Here is an 18253-nt window from a genome sequence, read left to right as displayed (position 1 = left end):
ATAGTGATAGTACCAAACGCTAAAGAGAAGGCAGAGAAACTGGATCGTCTCTCATACACTGCTGGTGAGACGTAAAATGGGATAGCCACTATGGAAAATAGTTTGGCAGTTTCTTATTAAACTAAACTTGAACTTTCTATCAGACCCAGCAATCTCATTCATGGGCATTTACAATGGAATCCTACTCAGCAATAAAAATGAATTACTGATACATGCACAAAACTGAATGGATTTCAAAGACATTAAGCTTAGCAAAAAAAGTCAATCTCGAAAGGTTCCATATTGTATGGTTCCATTTATAGAACACTCTTGAAATGACAAACTGTGGAGATGGAAAACAGATTAACGGCTGGGAGAGGACAGGGATGGGGTAGCACAGGGGAGCTCCTTTGCACATGGAACAGTTATGTATCTTGATTTTGGTGGTAGTTACACAAATAAATACATGTATAAACAGCATAGAACTATACACACACACACACAGGACCACACATTAATGCATACAAAAAGTGGTGAAAACTGAATAAGGCCTGTAGTCTAGTTAACAGTACTATACTAATATAAGTTTTCTGTTTTCAATATTGTACAATACTTAACATAAGACGGTCCTTATATAAGGGCATATGGACTTATATTTAAGGGTACATGGACCTCTAAGTATTATTTCTACAACTTCTTAGGACTCTATAATCATTTTAAAAAATACAAAAAAAAAAGATGTGTTCAAATACTTTTTAAAAGAACCTTGAGTAGCAGAATAAGCAGTATGCTGTAGAGACAGAAGAACTTTTTCTGATTTAAAGAGGTTTTTTCCAATGGAATTACTCTCTTTCATGCCTACCTGTTGTTTCTTTACTCCATTTTCCTTGAAGCTAACTAATTATAACGTTCTTGAGGACACAGGCTATATTTTATTCATCTCTTTCAGTGCCTGCTGCAATACAGATATTTAAAAAAAACTACTTAAGTTTTTAATTGCTGGGCAAGTTAGCTAATTCAGGCACAATCTGATACGTTTCTAAAGAACTGGAGTTATGTTACACTGACTAGCTCTGTGATCTTGGTTACTTAGACCTCTCTGGACCTTGAGCTCCTTACCTATGGAAGACAGGTAAAGAGGACTATGTCGGAGGACTGTTACGAGAATTAAATGAGTTAATATATGCAAAGTACTTAGAATAGTGACACATAGGAATAGTTTAATAAACAGTATTTTTCTAAAATATTTTTAAAATACGGCTTTTAGGTGGATCCATTCACATAAATCAAAATGATAATCATGGGGCTGGCCCCGTGGCCAAGTGGTTAAGTTCCCACGCTCTGCTTCAGCGGCCCAGGGTTTTGCTGGTTTGGATCCTGGACACAGACATGGCACCACTTGTCAGGCCATGCTGCGGTGGCCTCCCACATGCCACAACTAGAAGGACCCACAACTAAAATATACAACTATGTACTGGGGGGATTTGGGGAGAAAAAGGAGAAAAAAAAGAAGATTGGCAACAGTTGTTAGCTCAGGTGCCCATCTTCATAGAAAAAAAATGATAATCAATAAAATGTTTAAGTGATCATTTCCTTTAACTTCTAGTGGATTTTAATGAAAAGAAGCCTGTTTGTGGGGATTATAGAGAAAAAGGCCCAATATGCCCTCTTAACAGTACTTATAATATTTAGCATTGTAAAGATGGCTATCTTATTACTGCACTGAGTTAAGTTCCAGATCCCATTAATTTCTAATAACAATAAAATATAATATGTAAAATGCCAACTAATAAAGGTACGGTCTAAAGATTTCAACTTTATGTATATTATACGACTCTCTCACTCAACTGACTTACTAATCTTTCACTGTTCTTTTTTTTTTTTAAGATTTTATTTTTAAAATTTTTCCTTCTTCTCCCCAAAACCCCCCAGTACATAGCTGTATATTTTAGTTGTGGGTCCTTCTAGTCGTGGCATGTGGCACTTGGCTACGGGGCTGGCCCACTTTCACTTTCTTAAAATGACCTTTTTCTCTGACTAACTCTTATCCACCTTTCCTTCAATGTCGTCTCCACTCTGAGGCCTTACCCAACTCTCCAGAGAGGATCTATCCCACTACAACCACACTGCTGTGGGCAAGACTGCTGTCTACTGTGCTTACCTTTATACCTCTTGAACACAGTATAAGTCCCGCACAAAGTAGGGTCCTTGACAAATATTTGTGAATGAACAAGCCACTGACATCCTCTTCTAATACTCCCACAGCAATTTTCATTTGTCACCAGTAAGGCTCTTGGCATACTGCGTTATACTTACTTTCCCATTTGTCTCTTCGACAAGAGTGTAAACTCTTTGAGGGCAGGGCCCGTGTCTCACTCATGCTTGCACTCTGAGTAAGTAGCACAGTGACCAGAACATTCATCAAGGATATGTAGTGACAGGGTACCACATGCCAGGCACTGCTCCATAAGTACAATGAGCAAGGCAGTCACACTGTCTTATGTAATGACAATAAACAAATACACAAAAAAGATAATTTATTTTTATTGGGATTAATATTATGAAGAAAATAAAGCAGGGCAATGTGACAGAGGGATGAGGCCATGAGTTGGAGGAAGTGCTAACAGTCAGGGTACGCCTTAGGAAGGAGGTAACATTTGAGCTCAGAGAACAAAAAGGAGCTTGTCATGTTTAGATCAGGGGTGAAGAATCCCAGGCACAAGGAGCAGAAAGTACAAAGGCTCTGAGATATGAATCAGCTGGGTTTGTTTAAAAAAAAAAAAAGGCAGTTGTGGCTGGCACAGAGAAAACCAGGGAAAGAGAGGAGAAGAAGAGGTCAAAGAAACGGGTCCAGGCTGGAGCATGCGGGCCACACTGAGAAGTTCGGACTTTATTCTAAGAGCACAGAAAGCCACTGGAGGATTTTAAGTGTGAATTAACAATATCTAATTTATATTTTTTAAAAATCACATTGGTTGTTAAGTGGTGAAGAAATTGCAGGGGGTCAGGAACTCCTTCCACAGGCAGACAGGTTAGAAAATTGTGCATAGGGGGGTTGGATGGCATGGTGGCAGTGTAGATGGACAGAAACGGACAGACTGGGTGATAAATTCTGAAGATATGGTTGGCAGGACTTGCTATCGAACATGGGAGGTAGGGTGTGGAAGACAAGATCAAAGATGTCTCCTGGGGATTTGACTTGAGCAAATTTACCAAAATGGGAAAAGAATAAGAAATATCTACTGTTTTGGACCAGGAAAGTTTCAGAGGCCTATTCAGTATCCAAGTAGAAAAGCAGCATACAGCAGGCACTTGATACGTCCTTTTAAAAGCTACCACTTTGAGGACGATAGACTCATCCACAAATCAGACATAAAACATAGCATTCCAAATTTGATGAACTCTATTTACTGCTTCCAAGGTTACAAACAGAAAATAATAAGTGACTGAAATGACCAGAAATCTCAGTTCATTTGTGAAATATGTCATTTTTGGCTGCCACTGATGGTCCCTGACCCAGATTTCTAATACAAAGGTGCTGCATCTTATATCAGAAATTTTAGACAAATGCTGTCAACTCAATTCAAGTATTTACTCCTCTTCTCTAAGCCTCATAAACATTGGAGTGGTTAGGTGTCAAGACACAGGGGAGCAATGCCTCACCAAATCACTTTTACTCAAAGACAGTTAAATGCCATACATAAGGCAACTGGAAGTCAAATGTTTTGATGCTTTTGGCAATGATACACATTTTAATCCACTTTTATCTTTCTTTTTTTTTTGAGGAAGATTAGCCCTGAGCTAACATCTGTCACCAATCCTCCGCTTTTTGCTGAGGAAGAGTGGCCCTGAGCTAACATCCGTGCCCATTTTCCTCTACTTTATATGTGGGACACCTGCCCCAGCAGGGTTTGGCAAGCAGCGTGTAGGTCTGCACCTGGGATCCGAACCTCGGGCCGCGGAAGCAGAACGTGAGAACTTAACTGCTGCACCACCAGGTGGCCCCCACTTTATCTTTTTTAAATTCATATTTATTGATATAATTTACACACTAAAATTTACCCTTTTTACTGCATTGGTCTGAGTTTTAACAAACGCACACAATCAACTAACCAGCATCATCACAATCAACATACAGAACAGTTTCTCACCCAAAGAAGTTCCTTCAGGTCCTTTTGCAGTCAATTCCTCCCCGATCTCCAGATGCTGGCAACTACTGATCTGGTTTTGGTCCCATTATCTTTTTAAACTCAAGAACACTCTTATAAACTTAGGATTTTTATTCACAGATGCCTGGCAAAGCCATATTTCTTGAAAAACACGATGTGCAGAATATTAGAACCACCTAAAAAGTATTTAATGACCTTGTAAAAGAAGAAACCATCTTTCCAATTACTGTCATGATGCTTTAAGGTCTCCAAAACAAAGTTCATAATTTTTCTCTAAGACAAACTTTTCATCTAATAATTGGTTTGGATGAAACAAGCATGAATTTTAATATACACTCAGTAAATAGATTTTCACACTTTTTCCTCACAATCAACCTGAGGTTTTAGATTATTATCTCATCCGAAAAGTCAATTAAGACATAAAATAGTCATATTCTCACAATGGTTTTACATATGATTTTTTATAATAGGAAATTGGTAAATATGAATTTGTTTAATTTTCCCAATCTCATTTATAAAATTCTGTAATAATATTTCTTAGTAGTACTATTCCCCATTATTTTTATTATCCACTTTGTTTTAAAAATATTTTGGTAAATACATATGACATTTAATTTTGAAATATATACTATTATTATTATTATTATTTAATTAGATCAGTGTTTGTTAAATTTGTTACGAAAGCAGGTACTTAATTTGAGCTGCTAGGATATATTTTCATTTTATACTATTATTTAAAGAGAATGACGTTTAATGTAATTTATTTAAAAAGTACTGTATTAATTAATTCTTAATTGGTCTGAATGAACGAACACATCTTCCATGGTGTGAGCCAGAAATGGTGGCACACAGTTGAGTGACTAAGGCCTTGGGTTTTAGAATCAGAAAGACCTGGATTCTAGTCCTACCTCCATTATTGATTGGTTGTGCAAACTCTGTGCAAGTAACTTCATGTCTCAGAGCCTCAATTTCCTTATGCATTACATGTGAATAACAGTACTTCCTATCTCATACAGCATGAATGCAAGCACTTAGGACCAGGTCTGCACATATAACTGTTCAATAAATGGTAGCGATTATATACCAGATGGAATTTCCATTTAAGAAACATTAAAACGTTTATTATTCAGCACTCACTCTGGAACAGTAAGGAAAGTGTCTTTGTTTACATTTTATAGATGACAAAGTGAGGTTCGGAGACGGCTGAACGGCGCGGCAGACTTCCCAGCTCAGGTGCACACAGTTAAAGTGAGGCAGAAAGGCACCCGGCTGCCCAGACAACTCCAGTAATTTAAGGTGTGATGCTGCCATCCTTTCTAAGAATGGGTTTTTCTTTCACTTTTTTAAAGAAATAAAGGAGTAGTGCTTGGTGATAAAAGTCATAAGAAAGCTGAGGGTAAATACAGGGGAGATCTGCATATTGTAGCTTTTTCAGTGCAGTAAAAAAGGTCTCAACTGTTAACTTTTTTCTCTGTAAAAGGGGATTTCATTAAGTGGGAATTCATTGTGTGAAGCCGACCATATCAGAGCAGCTGATCGGATAATGTTCAGGTTTGAAATAATTTTTTTAACTAACTCAGTTTAAAATGGAAATAAGTATTTCACATTTCCCCCTTTTTTCCTCTTACTCCTTTAGAAATATCACAATAGTTCTTTTTCCTTCCATGTTTTACAAGCAAATTTATAGTGCTCATAAAATTTTAGACTAAGTTAGAAGGAAACTGAGAGGACATCTAGTCCAATCCTTTCATTTTAAGCTAAAGAACGAAGCCCAGAAGGGAAATGACTAAAATAAAATAAAAGCCAAAATGGGCCTGGGACCAAGTGTTCCAACGCCCTGTCGGTTCTCTTTCCACTACAGAGGTAATCTGATACTCAGGCCAGGCACGAGAGCTTCTCTGTGTCCACGGCAGACATCGTCCATCACGTCATTACTTCCTTCTGAGCCATAACACCCGAGAGTGCTAGAGTCACTGCACTCAAGCTGGCTGTTGCCAGTGACAGCGGCTATGCCTCTGGTGGTTTAGTAAATATAAACCCACCATTTCCAGCTTAAAATGTGAAGACCCTTTTTCTCCCTTCCATTTTGTCTTGAGTTTATTAACTGAATCTTTCAGGGCAACAATGATCTTGTAGGGAAACATCTGAATTCTCGTGAAGCTACACTAAAAATGTGGTTGGAGATCATAAGATGAACTTATTTTTTCAAAAATTTAAAAATAAATATAAGCAAAGTTAATCTCTGGTGATAGAAATCAGAAAGTCGTTGCTTGGGTTGACTGTGAAGGGGCAGGAGAAAACTTTCTGGGGTGACAGAAATGTTCTATATCCTGATAGGCATGTGGTCAAACTATTCACTTAAGATCTGTGCATTTCATTGTTTGTAAATTATATCTTTTGAAAACAATCCAAACTACTCATGCTGAAAATTCAGAGTTTAAAATTCTCATCCAAAGGAAGGACTTGAACTGCAATCCAGCTGATGAAAGGCAATGACCAAACTGATAGAGATCTTTCAAAATCATTGTAGCTAAACGCATTTCTGTCCAACTATTCATGAGAATAACATCCGCTGTGCCAGAACTCGTGTACATGGGAAGCAAGTAAAGAGTTTCCTTTCATGCTATGCTGATGAATGGATTCGGCCTTAAATAGGAATAAGAGTATTATTTAAGAACTGTGTACACTACTGTGATAACATATCGTCTGCTCTGCATTGTCTACTGAAGTGTAATTAGAATTTAATTATACACTTCACCCTAAAGACCACAGAGAACTTAAGACCTTTATAGATAAGGAAGGTAAGGCTGAACACAGTGCACTAATTAAGTTTTCATATTTCTATTTTCTGTATTACTTTCCCACAAAAACTGGAGTGTGTATAACATTCTGCCCACTGCACACCATATTTGGTAACAGAGTCTTGACAAAAACAAAAAGAGTATTGAAAAGAAATAGAAAACTGGCTCTTCTCTGGCTGGCAAGCACATTATGTTGGCTCAGGAACCACAGGTGGATAGGAGCACAAATTGGCTAAAGACACCTCTCTGTTAGTGCTTATCACCACGAGACAAGGGGCAGAAAAGGGCAAACAGAGTTCAAGTTATAGGTAGAAAAAGAAGACAAATTTCTCACCTCTTTCAGCAAAGTGCATTCAAATGATAAACTTTAGCATAGGTTAGTTAGTTAAAGGTCTACTACAGTATCTGGCGCACTGACAAATGGTGGCTGTGTAAGACAATATGTCCTGTTACGACCGAAGGATCCACAGGAGAGTGACTTTTCTCCTTGGTGATGGCCATACGTACCAAATCTGGCTTCACTCGGTGAGTCAGGGGAAAGGAGAGCCACATGGAGTACAAGGTGGTGAGTACTGTGGAGAGCCAGGACTGGTGGACCTCACGGCTCCTGGGAATGCGGTGAATAAAGTATTCGGGAAACTAGAAGGAAACAGTAGCAATCCAAATCAACTGGGCCACTGATACCAAAGTGAAACACAGTAACAAATATGGTTAAAAAATGTTAAAGTTAGTTTTGAGAATAAGTTGGGGGAAATTTCCTATGAAATATGTTTTAGGCAAAGGGCTTAACATGCGGATAGACAAAGTGTTCTTACAAATCAACAAATAAGACAAATAATATAGTTTCCAAACAAAAGAAACACAAGCAGCTAATAAACATATTGAAAAGATGGCTAACAATTAAACATAAAAGAATGCAATGAGTCATTTTTCACCTACCTGATCAACAAAAACTGTGGATACCCAGTGTTGTTGAGGGTGTAGGGAAATAGACACTTACATTCCCTGGGTAAATACATCATTACAACTTTTGGGGAGGCTAATTTGGATATATCTATCAGAATTTTAAGTGTGTCTGCTTTTGATCCAGCATTTCTGCTTCCAAAATATAGCCCACAGATTTGCCCACATGCTAGCAACTGTCTCACTGTTTGTATTTTTGTAAATCGGAGACAGCCTCAATACCCTACAATAGGGAATGGAGAAGTCCATACAACAAAATATATGGAGATATATTAACAAATGACATAGATTCATATGAACGTATATGGAAGATGTGCCAAGGTAAGTTATTAAAGTGAATATGCAAGTTGCAGGACAGTATGTTTAATATGATCCAATGTGCATTAACAAATCACTCACATGTGTGTATTTGTATACACATATATACACATATTAGCATTCGCATGGAGAAGATCTGAAACGATTTGCCACAGATTGTAAAGGGGGTGATATCACAGAATATTTTCATTTTCCAGGTCTTTTATATCTATGTTTGAAATTTGCAACAAGAATATATTATTACTTTCATAATCAGAGAAACCAATGTTTCTTCCTTGGACTAAAGTTCCAGGTGTACTTGTTATCTTTTGCTGTATAACAAATTACCCTAAAACTGAGCAGCTTAAAACAATAAATATCTTTTGTTTTTCATGGTTTCTGAGAGTCAGGAATCCAGGAGTGGCTTAGCTGGGTTATTCTGGTTTGAGCTTTCTCATGAAATTGAAGTCAAGCTGTTGGCTGGGGCTGCAGTCAGCTGAAGGCTTGACTGTGGCTGGAGGATCCACTTCCAAGGTGGCTCACTCCCGTGGCTGGCAATTCAGTATTGGTTTTTGGCAGAAGGCCTTACTTGTTTGCCACATAGATCTTTCCATAGGACCACTTGAGTGTTCTCATTACACAGCAGCAAGCTTCCCCAAAGCAAGTGATCTAAGAAAGGACAATGCAGAAACTGCAAAGTCTTTATGATCTAACCTCAGAAGTCAAACTTCATCATTTCTATACAATCTCTCCTAGTTATATAGGTCAACCCTATTTGACATGGAAGAGACTACACAAAGGCTTGAATACTAGGAGGTAAAAATCACTGGAGGTTTCTGGGAGCCTGTCTACCACACAGGTTAAGTCAGAGAGTAAAGAACTAAATATTTAATACATTCCCCTCCTCTTCCCTCCCCTGGCCTTGAGGCACAATACGATCTTTGAGAAAAGAACAGAAAAGCCTTTTCCTAAACCAGTGGAAGACACACAACTACTGGTCCTAAGTTTTTGCATTTAGAAAAAGCTGTGACTGGAGGCTTCTGTTATGTTTCAGGAGGGCATGAGCATACATTTTTTTTTAAAGATTTTATTTTGCCTTTTTCTCCCCAAAGTCCCCTGATACATAGTTGTGTATTTTTTCAGTTGTGGGTCCTTCCAGTTGTGGCACGTGGGATACTGCCTCAGCATGGCTTGACGAGTGGTGCCATGTCCACGCCCAGGATTCGAACCAGTGAAACCCTGGGCTGCTGAAGCGGAGGGTGTGAACTTAACTACTCGGCCACGGGGCCAGCCCCATGAGCATACTTCTTAGATACTCAGCACAATATAAAAGTGGACTGCCACTCTGTTTCACGTATGATGGTAAAAGGATATTTCCTCCTCCTTCCATGTTACACCAGTGCAGAAGGAGAGATCTGGGTTCAAAATTTTATTCATTACTTTTATTTATTTATTAGCCATTTATTAAATCAACGTTTTTCTTTCCAAAGGATTAGGGTAATAAATGTAGAATTAAAAAATACTGAATAGCTCCCAAACTACAGACCATAGAGGAAGCAGTAAGCAAGTGGGGGCAAATTTGTTTGGAATCTTTTTTGAGGTTTTGTGCTTGCCTAATTCGTAGAGATTATTAATTGAAAAACAATAGTCAAAATAATACTAGAGAGCCAAAATCTCTTATCAGAAAACTTTTGGGTCAGAAGCGTTTTCAACAGGTAATATGGTGCATATATCATATAGCCTCCTTTGAAGTTTGTGGAAGTAACCAAATATATTAATATTTCTGTAGTAAAACATGGATATCCACATTAAGTGGGATAAATGAAGACTATACGCCTCATGTCTATTCAAATCAGGTTTTGCTGTGAAATAAACTTGTGACAAACTTGGAATTTTTTTTTCAGTTTTCAGTTTTTTGGGATTTCAGATAAGGAATTGTGAACCTGTACTACAAAATATATTTGAATCCAGTAAGAAGTCATTGTTATTATTTTGGTAAAAATAATGCAGTAGGGTCTTATTATAAGTTTTCTGGATGTTATTTTCAGATTTTGAGACCTGATGTCAATACCTATAAAATTTTCTTCGAAAAAGCATGGGTGTTTATCTTGTCCTTTGAATCTTTTAATTGTGAGCATATAATTTTGTAAAGAAGCAACGAACAATATTTCTGTATACTTTTAGTGTCCTGAGAGGCTGGAAGGGTGATCAGCTCGACTCCAGCTTTAGAAGCCCAGCTCCTCCTAGCTCCAGAGGCCCTGGTAAGGCCAATGCAAGGGTGCCTGGGACTGGAGACAGCCTTCTTAGACCTGGACAGAGAAAATGAGTGTACATCTCATCCCAGCTAGCAGCCTGAAGCAGCAGAGAAAATGGGTTTAGAAAGTCTCCAGTCCATTCTCAGAAGAATGGAAACTAGGGGAGGCATGTTCTAGGGTGGGAATTGAGGGGGCTCCAAGAAGAAAACTAGAAAAACAGGCCTGAGGGTGAAAAAACAAGGGTAGTGACTAAGGAGTGATGACCTCTGTTTTGACTTCTGGATGCGCCATGCAAGGAGCCCAACCTGGGCCTCCAGATCAGATGCTAGGCTGGGGAGGGGAGTCTCAGTTCCAGTTGTGAGCTGGAGCTATCTGGGCCAATGACCACATGCCTACAGTGACCAATGACCCAGTGTGCTGGAGACAGGCCCGGTTTATACCTTTAGTCCTAACATAATTCTGTTCTCAGAAGTGTCCCAATTTAAATAATAAAATATATGGTTACCTGTAGGGTGGGGCAATGAGTAGGTTCTTCCAGCTCACAGGGAAGGAAATTTATTCAGAACAGCCCAAGGCAATTTTGTATGACCATCAAGGATGAGAGTTTAAGTGGTAGCTGGGAAGAGAGCCAAACTGAAAGTTCTACCAGTGAGATAAACAGGAAAACAGCAAGGTGGCGACCGGCTTGGGGAAGGGGGGTGGGTGCGGATCAGAAATGAGCCAGGCAAAGGGTCAGAGCCATGACCCGGACTGGCAGGGGATGGCTGGCTTACAGCTCGACTCTAGAGAGGCCTCCACGTCTAACTTCCATCTAGATCTTCCCCACATTATTTTTTTCTCCCCAAGGCCCCAGCACATAGTTGTATAACCTAGTTGCAAGTCATTCTAGCCCTTCTATATGGGAAGAGGCCACAGCATGGCTTAGTAAGTGGGTTGTAGGTCCGTGCCCAGGATCCGAACTGGGGAACCCCAGGCCGCTGAAGTGGAACATGCGAACTTAACCACTAGGCTGTGGGGTTGGCCCCTCCACATTATTATTTTTTGATGATAAGTTCAGGTAACTGGAAATCCTACCAAAAAGAGATTTCTCTTTAAATCCAAGCCTTTCCCCACCCATTCCTCCCGACCATCACAGCAGGTCAGTTCTCCTCAGAGGCACCTTTCCTGACCAACCTCTAAAATAACCCCCTCCCCTCCCACATGCGCACACACACGCTTCCCTCCCCCACCACAAAGCTGGCTGTTATGTTTTAAAATTACTCTATTTACTCCACTGGCACATTACATATTTGTTTATTTGTCTATCTCCTCTATTAGGATATAACTTACCTGAGGAGCCCAGGAACTTTAATCACTGCACTCTCAGTGCTTGTTAAGAGTACTTGGTTTACAGTTGGTGCTCAATAAATATTTACTGAATGAATGACTCAACATGTTATTGCAAATTAATATAAACTAATTCAATCTTCCTGTCACCCAACTGAGATGCATTTAGACAGAGAATATAGAAAGGACACAAAGGAGGCGATCTCAGAGTGCATACTTAGGCCCTTACTTGCAAGGGCCACTCAATAAATGGGTTGTACTGACTGCAATTCCTGGGCTAGAGGGAAAAAAACTGAGCAAAGCAGGGGACTGGGAGTTTAGAAACAGCCAGAGCCTGGAGGCATCAAACCCTACGAGCAGGGGAGAACAGGAGAGAGATGAGAAGGAACCAAAGACAAATGCCCCCTCCCCTGACAGTGTGTCCTAGGTACACAGCCTAGACTTCTCTTTGTGGAACTGACCATTCACTAGGGCCTCAAGGAACTTCTCAGCTCATGTGAGTCCTCTCCCAGCAAACAGGTCCACAAGAGAGGAGTGCCCTGAAGTTTGGAGGTGTGAGCACAAAGGGGAAGGGAGCCTGCTAGGTTAGAGCAAGCAAAGCATCCCATTCTGCACCTAAAACTGCTTGAAAAATTCTATGCCCACTGCTCCTGTACTACCCCTGCTACGCGGGCGTGCAGTCAAGTGCACAGGAACCTGGGGCCATCTTGATAGGGACAAGGCCCTCAGATTAGCTATGCTTGACACACAGAAGCTGGTGCTAGGGTATTTGATGTCCTGTGTCACCTAAAGGAAACAGTGAGAGCCAGGCCATGGCAAAATCCTAAGATAGTTTTTATTACTTTATAGTTTTAAAAAATAATCAAATATATAAACAAGTCAATGAGAAAAAATTACCAATGGAAGGCTTGTATTTTGGTCTTAACAAATGTTCTTTTGAAGATAAAGGAATGGCGACAGAGTTTCAGACAGCTATAATTCAGGCCTGGCTATGACCTTTGGCCAGGCATTCCCAGGGGTTGTGGCATTTGGAGAAATCCAAGTGAAGGCATTTTTACAGACATGTTGCTTTTGTTAGTCTGTACCTTTGCCTTGAGGGAACAGTCCCTGACCCTCTTTTATGTCTTACAAATGGGATGCAGGACATAAAGGAGGCTTCACCTATCATCTTACCCCACCCCTCACCCCCAGACCTAACATTTGGTTCAGGAGTGGTCATGTGACCCAAGCAGGGTCAGTCTTCTCCCGGATTCTTATGGAGACCCAGAGAAATTTCTTTCTTTGAAGGACATTGTAGGCTGCTAAACTGGCTCTCAATCCATTCTACTGAAGCCAAGAAGTGCATAGTCGTTTTAGTGTTTCTCTATTCACTAAGTTTTTCTATAATGATTCAAAACTGAACTACCATATTCACCACCAAAACATGTATTCCTGCATTCCCAAGCCAGAAATTGACAAATGGAATGGCAGAATCTGTCATATATAGATTTCCTGGATAGATATGAAGATCACAAAAATCTATGTTGGGCTGGCAGGGATCGGCAGGGTGGGGGGATGGGAGTGCACCCATGTTTCCTTCTTCCCAAATCTCTACACACATTCCCTATCTATACGCCTATTCCCAACGTCACTGCTACTCCCATGGTCCAAGCTATCACCATCTCCCACCACGACTACTGCAATAGCTTCCTAACTCTTATCTGCTTCTCCTCTTGTTACCCTACACTTTATGCTCTACAAAACCTCCAGAGCAATCTTCTTGTAATGTACAGGAGATCTTTCCTTTCATTCTGCTTAAAACCCTCACCAGTGCACTTGAGATAAAGTCTGAACTTCTTACAATTGCTTCCAAGGCTCCTGGTACGGGAATGTGTCAAACTCATTCCTTCCTGAGGGCCTTTTCTATTCACTCTGAGCAGTCTGCTGTGCTCCCCAGATTGTCTCATAGTTAGATCCTTCCTTCAAATCAGGTCTCCCTTGAACATTATCTCCTCAGAGAGGATTCAGCTTTCCCCACCTGCCCCTCCCCTAAATACATGGTAGCTCTCCACCACACTGTCTTATTTTAGCATCTTCATGGCAATTATTGGTACCTCAAATTAAATCATTCGTTTATGTGTTTGATTGTTGTCTGCCTCTCTCCTGAGAATGTGAGGTCCATGAGAGGAAAGGATTTCATCTTGCTCACTGCTGTAATCCCTGTGTGAAGAATGGTTTCCCACATCATAGGTGCTCAGTCAGTACTTGCTGAACAGATAAATGACTGTCACTGCAGTTTCTAAAAGTCCAGTCTGTGGTCTACGCTGGAGAAGATGCTGACTCTTTACCTCATAACATCTCAGGATTGTAAGAGACCAACTAATCTGACGTCCTCACTTCACAGATGAGAAATCTGAACTTTCCCAAAGTGACAGAGCCAACAAGTGGTAGAGCCAGAACCTGAACCCAGGTCTTCATGTGTCCTGAAATACACAGCTGACTCACCCTTCTACAGTTCTTTTTTGGATCTCTGTGCCTCACTGCTGAGGAGCCTGCCTTCCCCAACACATAATGAGCTGAACTAGCTTCCTATGGGGCTATGCTCCCTGCCTCCTGTTGCTTCTTTATACAGCCAACTACCCATTTCCTTTTCCTTCTCAGTTCTTCAACTCACCTAGCCTATATAGTCACATGCTGTATAACGACGCTTCAGTCAACAACCAATCATATATATGATGGTGGTTACATAAAATTAGTATTGCATAGTCTAGGTGTGTAAATTGCAACATGATCCAGTCTCTTTCACATAATCAGCAGTAATATAAAAGACAAAGAAGTGAGACTCTCTTTTTCTCTCTCTACCATACAGAAAAAGACATATATTAGTTAATGAAATATTCTCTCTAGCTATCTAAGCTTCCAAATTAAGACAGGGCAGAGGCCACGTCCTATAGTACTGTGTATGCCCGTAGAGCCTCCCAGTGTTCCCCTCACATGCTTGACTGAGGCATAGCTAAACGTATAGTGGCAAGATAGACAAGAAAAGCAGAATGCTTAAAAGTAAAAAAATTGAGTGGAGAAATGGATTTTTTTTCAGGCTTCTACTTTGTCTGAAATTATGTGAAGCACTGAGTTAAATGCTAATAGTATATGACAACTTGTAACTTTCAAAGTATCTTCCAGAATTACATCACTGCTGAAAACCACAAACATATCTGGCTTTAGATTTGTGACAAACTAAATAGAAGTTTATAGTGATTTAGATGGAAATAATTCCACCAAGGAATCCAGATGGCATCATAAACCACAACAGAGCAGATCAAGTGGTCTATGAAGTCATTCTTTGCTGTTACCACACACTGAAATGTACAATACATTTATTATTTAATGAATGCCACACTAGCGCAGAATCTTGGAAACAGGACAAAACTAAAATGGTAAAATTTCACTCAACCAAAAATGGTTTCAGATTTCTTTCATAACTGTTTTTTCTAATACTGCAAAGTATAATATATATTAAAAGAAAAGTACATTGGATGGTCCAACCAATCATTCTGAAATCAAGATGACCGTAATTTACCACAAAAAAAATGTTTTTATACGCACGTCTTCAAGTACTTGGCAGTTGCTCACTTCACAGTAGCTGATGAAGAAGTGCCACGCAGTGAAGGAGCTATGGGTTCCAGACTGGGTCCCGCTGATAACCAGCCCTGTCATCCTGAATGAGTCAACCTCTCTGGTTCTCAGTCTCTCACTGTGAAACAAGCAGGCCTAGCGAGATCAGGGATCCTCAACTAGCCACTGTGATTTTACAAGTGGCCCTGACGTCTGACTTGTCAGAGACAAGCAAGGCTGCTGCTCCAGGCTCACCCCATGGCTTTCAGCCACTTCTCACTTTACCTTGAGAAGCCCTTCCTTGTCTGGAGGTCTTGGGCTCAGAGAAAGAAAAAAATCATTTGTGCTTGAAACAATTACGGGACTCTGGCCCAAAAAATTTCTAAAGCCCTTTATAATGATTATTAGTTGTCCTCTTCTCAGTCTTTTATTACTCCCTTCTTTTGCCAACAATAACCCAATTTTCCTATGGGTAACTCACGCCTCTCACATTCTCAGCCAGATGGTTTTAGTGGGATGTTAGCCCGTCTCCTTCACCCCCAACTTCTACCTCCAAGAGGAGGCCTGGAGTGGCTTGAGCAACATGGAATAACCCTCACCCCTGGCCACAAGGATTGGCTGAAAGATGGGAATATAACCTCATTGGAGACCATAAGGCAGGAGACATTTGCTGGAGCTTCTGGGAAAAAGAGGCCTCCTTTCTCCTATATGCTGTAAGAGAACTTCTTCTTCCCTAGATAGTCTTGTGCAGAGATATAAAGCCAGGATGTGCTACTGGTTTCTGCTACCCTGAGGGCAGAGCTTGGAGCTGCTTGAAGCAGCACTGTGGGGAGCTCAGTGGAGCTCACCCTGCAGAAGACAGAGCAGAGAGACACTGACTATCGTTGGTAATAACCCTGCGTAGCTGGACCAAGTCTGCCAGAAACAAGACTGAATTTCTCCTTTTTTTAAGTCAACAAATTCCCTTTATTGTTTAAGTCAGTTTTGAGTTTAGTTTTACGTCACTTGCAATTGAAACAGTCTTCCTTTTAGCTTTAAAATGATATGAATTTAAGACAGCTTTCCTTTTCTCAAAAAAGAAAAACACATCAATAGCAGAGATGAAACAAGTGTTTACACTAGATTTCAGAGCTGTACTCTTCATTGTGAGCATGGATTCATTCATTCATTAAACACCCAAGAACACCTACCAAGTGATAGGAACGGGGCCAGGAACACAAGGGCAACTAAGAAGTTAATAATGAACTCACTACAGTGTGGCAGGGCAGCACAGGACAACTAATAATTACAATCAAAGAGATATGAGACACGATTATTAAATATAACGTCAGTACCAAGTAAGACACAGTAAAGCTTTCTGAAAGAGAGACTTGATCTGATTCAGAAGGATATGAATTTACCAGGTATAGCAGAGGGGGGAAAAAGGTTTTTCCAGGCACGTTCAGAACAGAGATGCATGAAACAGCACAGAGTAGTTGGGGAGCTCTGTTTTGGCATGTAGGGAGCACAGCAGAGAGCAGCAGAAAATGGGGTTGGAGAGGCAGGGCCTTCGAAGTCATTCTAGGGAGTATGTACTCAAATCGAAAGGCAATGAGGAGCCAATGAAGGATGTCAAAAGAGGAGAGTAATGTGAGCAGATCTGCGTTCAAGAAATACCACTCTGGCAGTTATGAAGAGAGAGAATGGACAAAAGGGGTGTGAGCTCAACCGGAGAAGGAAAATCACTAAAATACAGTGGAGAATGTACTTGGGGAGATCACTGAAATACACCAGAAGAACGATGTTGAGGGCCTAAAGGACACTTGCAGCACTAAGGTGAAAGAATGGAGAGGGAAAATGGTGGGGAGGAGGGATTTAAGGAGGCTGGAGAGTTTGGGGTGACTCTCAGGTTTTTAGCTGGGGTGAATGGTAAAACGGGAAACGGATGGAGAGCATATCATTATTCGTTATCTGGCTTTGAGCATAATTTTGTGAGTCAGTAAAGCATTGTCTAAGTACAAAACATGTCAACGTAAGAAATTTTCAGGTTGAAATGGGGCCGACAGGTGTTTCTACCTGGCCCTGGGGCAATGAGTTGACCTGGCAGGTAGGTGGACAGAGCAAGACCACTGGGAATCTAGGAAAAGGTGGTGTTCAGAAATGCAGATTCTAGGCAGGTGCTGGCAGGTCTGAGAGTGGTGTGATCTGGAGCAGTAACCTTGCTTGTCTTTGACAGGTCAGACGTGAGAGCCAGTTGCGGGATCATGTGGTTAGTTGAGGATCTCCTGATCTCAGCCAGGCCTCCTTGCTTCACAGTGAGAGACAGGTCCAGAGAGGCAAACTTGCCCCAGATGACAAAGCTGGGGATCAGCAGAACCCAGACTGGAACCCATAGCTCCTTCACTGCTTCATGGTATTTCTCCATCAGCTACCACGAACTGAGCATCTACCATGGCCTTGAAAGACACGTGAACATCCCCCTGCACACATTATTCCACTTTCACTTCCTTCTTGTGCTTAGCTCTTTGGTCAATCCTGACTAAAACTGGAAGTACACCACCAGTCAGCCACACTACTTGAAGGGCTTGGAATTATGTTGTCCCTCGTGTGATTGTAACTACTAGGCTCCAAAATTATATCCTAGAGTGTAACGGCTAAAAGGGACCAAAGAACCTCCATTTATGAAAAAGGAAGGACAAAAGGAAACAGGCTACATCCTGATTTTATGACAACAAAAAAGAAACTATTGTATTTTGGGGGTTATGTTCATATAAGCATAAATTTTTAAAAATTATGCTACCTATGTAAATGTTTAAATTCAAACACTGGTTATTAGAATGTCTGTAATTTGCTTTAAAATGGAGAAACAACAGCACCACATCATAAAACG

The 18253-nt window shown here is 40.5% G+C and overlaps 1 protein-coding gene across 1 annotated transcript in view; it reads right to left on the bottom strand.

Annotated features, from left to right (window-relative positions):
• The window catches only part of ALG14 (ALG14 UDP-N-acetylglucosaminyltransferase subunit), a 91414-nt gene that overhangs the window by 46011 nt on the left and 27150 nt on the right, over window positions 1–18253 (bottom strand). The window contains exon 3 of the mRNA XM_008523046.2: window positions 7457–7588. Within this exon, the coding sequence (XP_008521268.1) occupies window positions 7457–7588 (132 nt within the window). The remainder of the gene's footprint in view (window positions 1–7456; window positions 7589–18253) is intronic.

Source organism: Equus przewalskii, chromosome 24 (assembly GCF_037783145.1).
Source record: "Equus przewalskii isolate Varuska chromosome 24, EquPr2, whole genome shotgun sequence".
Taxonomy (NCBI): domain Eukaryota; kingdom Metazoa; phylum Chordata; class Mammalia; order Perissodactyla; family Equidae; genus Equus; species Equus przewalskii.
The sequence above is the reverse complement of the archived record's forward strand: the minus strand, read 5'-3'. Positions and strand labels throughout refer to the sequence as shown.